This window comes from Populus alba, chromosome 8, assembly GCF_005239225.2.
Source record: "Populus alba chromosome 8, ASM523922v2, whole genome shotgun sequence".
NCBI lineage: Eukaryota > Viridiplantae > Streptophyta > Magnoliopsida > Malpighiales > Salicaceae > Populus > Populus alba.
Window position 1 is genome coordinate 13,151,371 of NC_133291.1, and position 11,755 is coordinate 13,163,125.

Consider the following 11,755-nt stretch of genomic DNA (forward strand, 5'->3'; position numbering starts at 1 on the left):
CGATCAACTTAGTTGATCTCACCTAATCTAATATAAAGTTGATCACTTTAATATTAAAAAAATAAAAAATTATCGTTTTAATAAAAACAATTGATCTGTAATAAATATTATCATTCAACTTGTGAGTTAAAATAAGTTGAATAATTATGAAGTTTTATATATTATTTGGGCCAAAATTTATTCTTAAAAACCATCTACTAATGAAACATTTTTTTTTTTAAAAATTATTATAAGAAAGAGCTCTTTGGTAGCATGAAAATGGCATGTTGGAGCTTATCAAAGAACCATCTCAACCCAAAAACTTAAGTTGTTAGGTGAGGTTCCAGGATATGATTTATATTATTCTCTAACACACCCCCTCAAGTAAAAGCCCTTTGAACTTGAAACTTGCACATATCCACTTTACCTTATGCTTAATGTTTATCAAATAAATAGGAATGGTGAGATTCAAACTCGTGACCACTTGGTCATTAAGGCTCTGATACCATGTCAAAGAACCATCTCAACCCAAAAACTTAAGCTGTTAGGTGAGGTTTCAGGATATGATTTATATTATTCTTTAACAGAGCTTATAAAAAAGCTCTTTAGATCTCTTAAAAGAGCTCTTCAGAGAAAGCTCAAAGAAAGCTGCAATGTATTGTAAAAAAGTACAGATCAACACTGAAAGCCTCCAACCAGAAGTAACTGCGCGTCTGCTTTCTAGTTCCTCTGTATGAGAATGATTTTTGTATTTGCTGTATCCTTATTTAGATAATCTTGGGCGGCCTCTCCTTTGTAACCAAAGAAGAAAACTAGTAGCATGTCCGTTAAACGAAGAGACATGTCAAGAATCGACAATGTCATGGTATTGGAAAGCAAATTTCGACACCAACAATCATTTCGAGCCCTTGCGTTCAAGTGCCTCTGCAAATGACTGCAAGAACTAAACTATTCCTTTTCATACAGCTGTTGTTATTACCAGTACATCAGACAAAATTATGCTTGTTAGATCCAGCTAGGGATCGACTAATCAGAAAAAAAAAAGGTTTGGTTTATTGAGCCACCGAGTTAATCAATGAGTTATTGAATCATTGATCAACTCGAGTCAATTATTTTTGTTAAAATAATACCATTTTGTTCTTTCTTTATTTTCTTTTTTTATTTCTTGTTATTAATGCTATCGAATTTGATTAAGTAAATCATATCATTAAAAACATGATTGGATCAATTTTATCCCATTAATATTTTGTTAAATTCAAGTTTCCCTAAAACAACCATGTTTCAAAGTTCAACCCATTGAGGAAGTGTGTTTATTGGTAAATCAACAGACAAAATTGTCTCAATCACAAAATTGTAAGCATCCACATTATATAATCTTATAATGGATGGGGGAAATACTTTGGAAATTACAAAAGCCATATCATATTCAAGATGGAGAACTACAACTCTCCTTGTAAGACCCTGAAAACAAAGGGCAGCACATGAAAAATGTCAATCCGACACAATTAACTGTTGTGTTCTGATGCAAAGTAAACAAACAGGTAATGAAGGAGAGAAGAAACTATAGTTTCTAGCTCCATCACTTCATCTCATTTTCTTCCTCTCTCACGGGAAAACAAATTCCTATGCTCTACAACCATGACTTCCCACAATTTCCTTCTTGGTCTCCTGATCACTTTAATGGCAACCCTACTAGCTTTAGTTTTTGCCTCTGATGACTCCAATTCACAAAATATGTACCCATTTACTTGCTCTGGTTCTGAAGACATCAAAATTTGTAATGCCTCACTGTACCATACCAAGACAGCTTACAGAAAGAACAGCTTGCTTCCATTTATGGTGTCAGCCCAGCCCAGCTCACGTCTATTTCCTATGCAAGCCGACAAGACTATCTTGTAACGGTACCTTGCTCGTGCAAAAATATCAATGGCACTGTTGGATACTGCTTTAGCAGATGTCATAGATAAAAATCTTCGCAACAGCTAACCCATGGAGGATGTCTACAATGTTATACATTTAAAAATAGCTTGATCTTATTACTGTGTATGTCTCGTGGATTTCTGCGTTAAGCCTGTACATGGTTTTAAGACTCGGTTTGGTGATCAGTCCGGTTCAAGACCTGAATTTCAGGTTTTGACCTGGTTATCGGGTTGGCCGAATCAATTTTTTTTTTAAAATCAAAACGGCATCGTTTTAGTAAAAACAAAAAAAACAAAAGTCAACGGGTTTGCAACGAGTGGTTAGCCGGGTCATATCGGTTTTTTCTTTCCCCGTTTTTTATTTAACCCGGTTCCAATCCTTCAGCCGTCGGGTTAACCGAGTTAATTTTTTTTTTAAATCAAAACGGCATCCAGAAGTCAACGGGTTTGCAACCAACTGGGTCAACCCGTTAAGTTAGTCAGGTCACATCGGTTTTTTTTTCCTGTTTTTTCTTTAACGGTTCCAGTCTCGAGCTATGTCTTGAGTTGAGTCAGGCCGAGTTTCAAAATTATACATAAGACACATTAGCAAACAACAACAAAGAAAAATCAGTGAATGGCTTAGATTGCAGACTCGATCCGAGATACATTTAGCAAAAGTCTTGGAATCGGGTGAATTCAAGTTAGCTATTTTATTCAAAACAGTAATGTTTTTGTTTTATTTTTTTTAAAAAAATTTACTAGTCACACCTAGATTCAGCTAACATCAATCATAGTATAGGTCAATATATTAAATCATTGATCAAGATAATATTCAAATTAGTTTAAGATAAAACCTAACCTAGATTAACCTAGTTGACCTACCGGCCAAGCCTGGACTAGAGTATACTAGGAAAGATGGATCTAAGACCCTTAAAGGTTACAAAATTGTAGTACAGATTGTAAAGAGGACAAATTTGCAATTTTTTTTTTATATAAATGATAATATATTTTTATTATGTATTTTTGTAAATTTAGGTGCGAATGTTTTACACTGAATTTCATGATGTATAAGCACACATCAGGACTAAAAAATGCAGTTGTCAAATAACAGTACAAAACTGATAACTTACAGTGTAGTTTCAACAAATAACAGTATATTCCTATTATGTATTTTTTTTTTTTATGAAATTGAATATGAATGTTTTTGACCAAATCCAACAGCATAACATCATGATGTTATAAATCATTTTCCATGTATATAACTTAATATATGATAAATTAATAAAAAAAGTTGATAATAATATATATAACCATGATTTTTCTTTCTATTTGGTTGCAGATGGCAGAAATTGCTGACTGGTGTTTGAGCGAAGAAGCAATTAATAGACCAGAAATGCGAGAAGTAGTTCAAAAATTATCCATGATCGTAGCGTCCTCAGTAGAGTGGGAGGCTTCACTGGGAGGGAGCAGCATATTCAGTGGGGTTTTTAATGGAAGATGAACAAATTGTAATTGTTCAAGTCTATGGTGTGTTTTTGAAACGTTTTTCATTTAATTGTAAGAGTTTTTAAAAGACCCAAAAACATGTGTAATTAGGATTTGCAGTGTTAATTTAATTTTCTATCATAATTGTACTAGCCACTAACTTTTTTACCCATTTAAGAGTGCAGTGGTTTTTGTTTTTGGATATTTTTTAAAAGCATGTTTGCTTAAAAAATTATTAAATTAATGTTTTTTTACGCTTTTCAATGATTTTGAAGTGGTAGTGTCAAAAAGTTTAAAAATCTGAAAAATAATTATTTTGATGTATTTTCAATCAAAAAATATTTTTAAAAAACATATTACATCACAATATTAAACACGCATAACTGGCTATTTTAGCGCTCTTGATAATGTTGGTATTTTTGGTTTTTTCCAAATAAAAAAAACAAACGAAAGCTTCGTGATGCATGTGACTCTCTTCGATGGTTGCCATGATTTCACCGCATCATTTGATTTATCTTGAAATTCTCTTCCTTTCTAGGTAGTGTGTATGGTGGTTCGGTGTAGTTTGACCCAAAATTGATTTTCTTTTCTTTTTTCTTTTCCTTTTATTTCTTTCTCAAATTGCATGCTGGTCATCCAAAAAATTATATCGGCCCTTCAAATTATTTTTTCTTTTGATTCATTCCATCTTCTCTTATTTGCAATTGCTTTATTTACAATGATTATTTCTAATTAGATTTTATTTTTGATTTCATCCTTGGTCATTTGATTTTTAATTTTTTTTTAAAATTTAGTCCTCATTCTTTTAATTACTATTTATTTTGTCTTGAATCATCTTTCTGATTGATTTTTTTTTCCAATTCCAACCCTGTACATTTATTTTCATTTAATTTTTATGTCAAATTTGGTTTAAATTCTTTTAATTGTTATTTTTTAATCATTTTCTTAATGGATTTGTTTTTTACAATTCTATCCCTAATCATTTAATTTTTATGTTGAATTTATTTCTAATTCTTTTAATTGTTGTTTTTTTTTTTGCTTTTTTTTTTTCATTTTCATTCCTCAATATTTGTTTGACTAAGATTCTTGCTTTTTTATTTTTTTGGATTTGCCTTGAATAGGGTCACCCAGATCTTATGACTCGGGTCATAGATCCAAAAGATTAGCCCGAGTTGATTTTTATATTTTTTTAAAGTATTTTTCTTTGAATATTTTTTCCAGTATTTTTTTCACTTTTCTATTTATAGGGTCATCTCAATTTCATGTATTAGGTCATATGTTTAATTTGTTGACTTGGGTTAGCTGCTGGGTTTGCTCGAGGCTTTTTTTTTTATATATATATATGTTTTTGTTTTGCTTTTAATTTTTTTTAAAAAATTTTATATTTTTAAATTGGTTTATAATAAACTTCTTGATATGACATAGATCCATGGTCTCATAGATTACGGGCTTTTTAAGATTTTACTATATTTAGCATCTTTGTCTGGATTCACTTGATTTTTACATATATTTTTAATTTTAACCCTATATAAGTTTTTTAATCTTTAAAATTTGATTCTTATTTTTATAGTCATGCCAATTTCAGCACCATCCATCATCAATATTTTTTCCCTTTGGATTACAGCAACCATGTCGCAACTCTGGCACCTAACAACATCTCAACTGCCATCAAAATCATCACGTTCTCCAAATGTTGGCATGGAATTGCAATCGCTGCAAACACAACCACAACCTTCTTCTTCTGATACCGCCCCTGAATCAAAATCACCATAAAGACAACCTCCATCTTCTTCACAATTACCACCAGAAATGCTGCAAGCACCCTATTGCACCATTGATCAGCCATAACTAAACAATAAGATCTGCTTGTAGCGGGATTTGAAAATGAAATTTCTCTTGGCCAGCCTATGCGCACCTCAACTAATCTTCCAAGACTCTGAGGTTAATGACTAGGTAAGCTCCATTCTTGAGATTTATAATACTTAAACTAGTAACCTCTAGAAAGCAAACTCAAGACCTGATCAATTAAGTTATACCCTTCAGTTACAACATTTTTTTTTGTTATATCCATTATGTCTCCTTAAGTGTCAAGTGTGTTATATGGGTTGTTTATGTCCTGTTCTTGATCGCTATAGCACTACAATTGCCTTTAGGTGCTTGTATTTGGTTTTGAAAAACAATCATACGTTGAGATTTGTTATTATCAAAGTTTGTTACATTACATGTTCTTTAAAAATGTCATAACTTCCATATTTAGAAGTTGTATTGGTTATCAATAAAACACAAACATATGTAAATTACCTATATATATATATATATATATATAACATGAAATAACAAAAAAAAAACCATTTTAATTTAAATTATTAAATGCAATCCAAGATATAATTATTTAACATACATTTTTAAGTGAATGTCTTCTAAGTTTAAAACTTGCACAACTCAATACTAGAATAAAGAATGAAGTGCTGTGAATATGTCATGTAGTCAATCATTTGTTTATAAGTGATAATGATTTTATTTATTTAAAATATATTTATTATTAATAAATTTTTTTTTATCTTTAATATTAATTTATATTTGATTAATAAATCTAATGTTTGGTGAATGAATCTAGAGTAAAGATAAAATCCATGAATAAAAATATTTTGCATAGAAAATTATAAATTTGTTATAATTATAAGATTCCTATTGCATTAAATTATCATTCCTAAAATGTTCATGGTTAATATTGTATTAAAACTAGACATTAATTAGAAATGTAGAGATTAATATATATTATGTTCATCATTTATAAAAGGAAACAATTGCTCTTATAAATTGAGATACAAAGGATATCTGAAACTAATATATAGGTGCTTGTCAAATAACATGTACACTAAATTGACTTGTAAAGAATTCTATATGAAGAGATAACATATGTTTATAGAAAGATTCATGTGATAGTTGTGTTAAGTGATCCTATAAGACTTGATATTATTAAATTATTTTATATTTTATACTTTAATCCTAACCCCACGTTGTTATAATTAAAGGTAATAAAAAAGCATATATTAAGTATAATATAAATTATATTAAGGTATTTGAGTAATTTAGAGATAATTCATCACCTTAAATGAATTAGAAAAAAATATTTTATTTGTTTCAAATAGTATTGATTGTGAAATTCTTAGCTAAAATAAGAATAAAATTTGAAAATAGTTTCAAATTTTACTAAAAAAATCAATGACTATAGTGTTAAGAACAAAAATAATTTAACAAATCAGACATGCTTCATGCTATAATATCTAAACAATAATATTTTTTATGAAAGGGTAATAATTACACTTAGAAAATTATCATTAAAATATTAAGTCAAAGCACTTATAAATTTTTTAATATTTAAGGGATCATGACAAATTATTAGATATTATATTTGATTTTCAAATATAAATTAATCAATTTTTGAATTTATTTTATTTTATTTTATTTATAATTATGATTTATATTTGACTAACCTATTAAAAAACTTAATAAATCATACATATAAAAAATATTGGTAAGAAATTATTGTAATTTAATTATAAATAAATTAAATATTAAAATGTAATTTATACAAAAAAAATTATAATTTTAGACATAAAAATAATCAAGTAAGACTTTAATTTAATATGTTACTAAAATAATTTACGTGATATTATTTAAGGGATTAGTTGTGTAATTTCACATAGAAATCGTTTCTTCATTTTGCTGAATTTTCTAGGTTCAAATATAAAAGCGAAAACACATTCAGTCAGGAGTCAGCTGTCAAGAATCCTCGCCAATCAGAAATAATAAATTAAATTTAAAAAACAGGGAAGAAGGAGATGGCGATGATTCAAGTTATTAAAGTGAAATTAAATTAAATTTTGCTGCAATTCGTTGTCATCGTCCATCGACCATCATCATCATCATCATCAGTTTCCAATTAATTAAGCAGCATCACCATCGGTTCTCATCTGATCTGATCTGATCTGATCTAGTAATGGCTGGGGCAGCGTCCGCGCTGTTTCTATTAGATATAAAGGGGCGCGTTCTGGTGTGGCGCGACTACCGTGGCGATGTCTCTGCTGTCCAGGCCGAGCGCTTCTTCACCAAGTTCATCGAGAAGGAGGTTTCTTTCCTTTCCTTTCTCCTGCTTCGTTTCTCCTTTATCTAAACCTAATTGGATTGAATTTTTAGTTAGAATCAATCAATTAATTGAATAAGTGTATCGATCTGGTTATGGTTACGGTTGAGTGCAGGGAGATCCGCAATCTCAAGATCCAGTGGTGTATGATAATGGAGTCTCGTACATGTTCATACAACACAGCAATGTTTATCTAATGGCCGCATCAAGGCAGAATTGTAATGCTGCCAGTCTCATCTCCTTCCTCCACCGCGTTGTTGATGTAATTCCGTCATTTATTTATTATTATCCTTTCCATGCCGTTTCTTATTTACTAAATTATAATTTCTATCTTGATTTTTTTTAACCTCTAGGTTTTTAAGCATTATTTTGAAGAATTAGAAGAAGAATCACTTAGGGATAACTTTGTGGTAGTGGTAAGTTCTTTAAATGAATTTTATTTTCTCATTTGCTATTTTTATTATTATTATTATTGAGGTAATGACCTTGTTGTGCATTTGTCAGTATGAGTTACTTGATGAAATGATGGACTTCGGTTACCCTCAGTACACCGAAGCAAAAATTCTTAGTGAATTTATCAAGACGGATGCCTACAGGATGGAAACTTCACAGAGGCCTCCCATGGCTGTCACTAATGCAGTGTCTTGGCGCAGCGAAGGGATAAATTACAAGAAGAACGAGGTATTTTCTTATCTTTTCTTTTCTTTTTTCAGAGCTTCTTGTTGTTTTTTCTTTAATAAATAATTAATAACTGGATGATAATGAAGCTTTGTTATTTGTTCAGGTTTTCTTGGATGTGGTTGAGAGTGTCAATATACTTGTCAACACCAATGGGCAAGTCATTAGGTCCGATGTTGTTGGGGCTTTAAAAATGAGAACATATCTAAGGTACAATCAGAAAACATAAGTCATTGCTAGTAGTTTTTCTTGGTTCATTTATGGCTGAGCTTATCATTCTCTAAGGTAGTGTACTTGCATATTGCCTTCTGAAGATTACTTTTAGGATATTCAGATGTTGGTTTGGTATATATATTAGTTTATAAAGCAGCTACTTGCCGGTACTATTCTGTAAGCTTGGTCCCACTCATTAGTGATGCTAATCTTGCAATGTGCTACGCAACTTCTGTAAGTTGATGTGCTGTGGAACTCATAGTTTAATATACCAGAAACTATTGTTGATTAATGTGGTAGAGAAATGTTGCAACTACACATTTAGTTTCAAATGTAGATTTCAATTTAGTTTTTTGCGACACATAGCTACACAAGTTCTTCCTCTTGTCCCCCCCCCCCCAATGAATTAAGTTACATAATGCAACGACTAGCTTGCATCAGTTGACATGAGGGGAATGCTCACTTTTCTAAAAACAGAGCCAGTATTCACTATGATGGCACCAAAGTCAATGGGGTCTTACTGTCTTAGAAAAGGAACATTGGAGTTAGTCCCACCCTTTAGCAATATTACATAGGTGACTGCACCATTCTATATAAGTATTAATATGTACGTTCAATGTGTTGCATGATGTGCAAAGAACTTTATGTTTAATTGCAAGTTTCTGTTGTTATGTTGCAGTGGCATGCCTGAGTGTAAGCTTGGCCTAAATGATAGAATATTATTGGAGGCCCAAGGACGAACAACAAAAGGAAAGGCCATTGATTTGGAGGACATCAAATTTCATCAGTATGTAGCTTAATTCTCAGGTCTACTTGAATTCGTGTTGGTTTGTATAGTTTTTTGGAGGTGGATGTAAATGCCAATTTATTATGAGTGAAGGTTGCTCATGGCAATCTAGACATTTAAAACTAAATATGCAATTTGGTTCAGGTGTGTACGTTTGGCTCGATTTGAAAATGATCGGACAATATCATTTATACCACCCGATGGGGCTTTTGATCTCATGACATATAGACTTAGCACTCAGGTTCGTTCTGTAGTTTTTGAAAGCTTTTCTTAAAAACAGGAGGACAACCTTGGTACTTTTATTAGCATTTGATGAGTTCCATGGTGTCTTCTTTCAGGTTAAGCCTCTGATTTGGGTGGAAGCTCAAGTTGAAAAGCATTCGAGAAGTCGTGTTGAGATAATGGTAAAGGCTAGGAGCCAGTTCAAGGAGCGTAGGTATGAAGTTTTTAACCATTGATAGTGTAGCTATGTTTCTATTTGATCAATTGCTCAGAGTTTTGGGCTGGCTGATGTTTGTGTTTTCTGAGTATTTATAAAAGTTTAACTGTACAGCACTGCAACAAATGTTGAGATTGAGTTGCCTGTGCCAGTTGATGCTTCCAATCCTAATATCCGGACATCAATGGGGTCTGCATCATATGCACCTGAAAATGATGCATTATTGTGGAAAATTAAATCTTTTTCTGGTGGAAAGGTACTTTAATTTTTCCCGAAAAGAAATGGGATCATTTTGTAGTTTGTTAACTTTTGCTTGTAGTTTGTTTTATGGATTGTAAATTATAAATGTTTTCTTTCATGTAATTATGATACTTCCCTGGTTTTTTTTCTATATGTATATAAATATTATTCAGGAGTACATGTTGAGGGCAGAGTTCAGTCTTTCCAGTATAACTGCTGAAGAAGCAACTCCTGAGAGAAAAGCTCCTATACGTGTGAAATTTGAAATACCATATTTTACTGTTTCAGGAATACAGGTATGCCTCCACAAACACAGTTACCTGTTCTATTTTATGATATCCTGTGGTGAATGGCATGACCTCTACACAAACACAGTTACCTGTTCTATTTATCCTGTGGTGAATGGCATGACCTCTCTGTCTCTGATTTGGACTTATCAATTATCATGAAGTTCATTCCAGAAGTGCTTTCCTCTTGCCTTAAGATTTCCAAATTAGGGCTAGCGTTGACTACAAACCAGGAATTATCAATTATCCCTCCCTCTCTCTCTCTGATTTGGATTATCAATTATCGTGAAGTTCATTCCAGAATTGGTTTCCCTTGTCTTAATTTGGATGAGGTTAAAGGGGCTACGATTTCCAAATTAGGGCTAGTGTTGACTACAAACCTTGAATTATGGTACCTCAAGTGTGAATTCCTGTCTAATCGGAACTTGCTATAAGAGATTATTATGATAAAAGTTCATTTTATATAATCATACTCAAATTTCTAAAATATTGCTTGAGCAAGCTCAGGTAATGTAATCTTGTTTAATTAAAATATGGTGCTTTGTAGGTTCGATACCTGAAGATTATTGAGAAAAGTGGTTATCAGGCTCTCCCATGGGTGAGATACATAACAATGGCTGGCGAGTATGAGCTTAGGCTTATCTAGAGGAGCTCCATCAAAAGGGCTCTATCAAGATGCGCTTCCAATATCTTTGAGGTTACCAATCTGTAATGTTGAATATTTTAGGACAAAACTGGTGGAAAAACAGGGAGCCATGGGAAGTTGGTTGTGCTAGTCAAATGGCTGATTAAGCTTTACCACCTTATTCTTTTTGGCCGTTACTTTCTGTCTGTGCATCATTATTGTATTATCTAGTGTTTTTGGAAGAGTTGAAACAGTTTTTTTTTGGTTTTCCTGTGCAAATTTGCATCAGTTATTGGATTTCAATATTTTCAGCCTACAGTATATTCGAATTTTGTGCTGGGGACAAGGGGGAACAAGGGGAAATTTGGTTCTTTGGGCCTGTAGTTAATCTGATTGCCCTTCTCTGTGGACTGAAGAATGAATTTTACTCCTTGAGATGAGTGTAAATGGGCGACTTTGCTCAAACTCTTTAGTTTAGAGTTTACCCTCCTTAGTGAATGGTGTCAATATTTCAGCTTAAAAAATGATAGTCGTGTGATATTTCCATGTCGGCCACCAAAGAGTGGGGACGGAGTCGGAGTCCCGGAGAGGAATGAGCATAGAGCTGCCAGCAAAGTCCTGATGACATTACTGTTTGGCGGGCCATGACGTGTTTAGCTTATCTGGTGGTGGTTGTGGTGGTGGTGGGAGCTAATTTTCAACAGTAGGAGATAGTCAAGAGCGCTCGAAGCTATAGTTTTAAGATCTGGTCAGTTCAAGATTTGGGTTTTAATTGGATTAGTCTGGTTTTTTTTTTTTTAAAAAAATTAAAATAATATTATTTTAATAAAAATACAAAAAAAAATAAAGTTAACAGGTTTGTAATCGGTAACTTACTGGGTTAGCCAAGTATTTTTTTTTTTTAATTTAGTACAGATTCAGTTCCTGAATCAACTCATCAGGCAGAATAAATTTAAAAACTATACTCCAAACTT

General features: G+C 32.1%; 1 protein-coding gene across 1 annotated transcript; it reads left to right on the forward strand.

The window, feature by feature from the left end:
• Positions 1-7,112: 7,112 nt before the first annotated feature.
• LOC118037947 (AP-1 complex subunit mu-2) lies at positions 7,113-11,102 on the forward strand. The gene is made up of 11 exons (XM_035044134.2): positions 7,113-7,497; positions 7,628-7,774; positions 7,866-7,928; positions 8,017-8,193; positions 8,297-8,400; positions 9,083-9,190; positions 9,335-9,431; positions 9,529-9,626; positions 9,744-9,885; positions 10,043-10,165; positions 10,704-11,102. Exons 1-11 carry the CDS (start codon positions 7,369-7,371, stop codon positions 10,800-10,802), a joined length of 1,287 nt encoding a protein of 428 aa, XP_034900025.1. The 5' UTR covers positions 7,113-7,368; the 3' UTR covers positions 10,803-11,102.
• Positions 11,103-11,755: the final 653 nt, after the last annotated feature.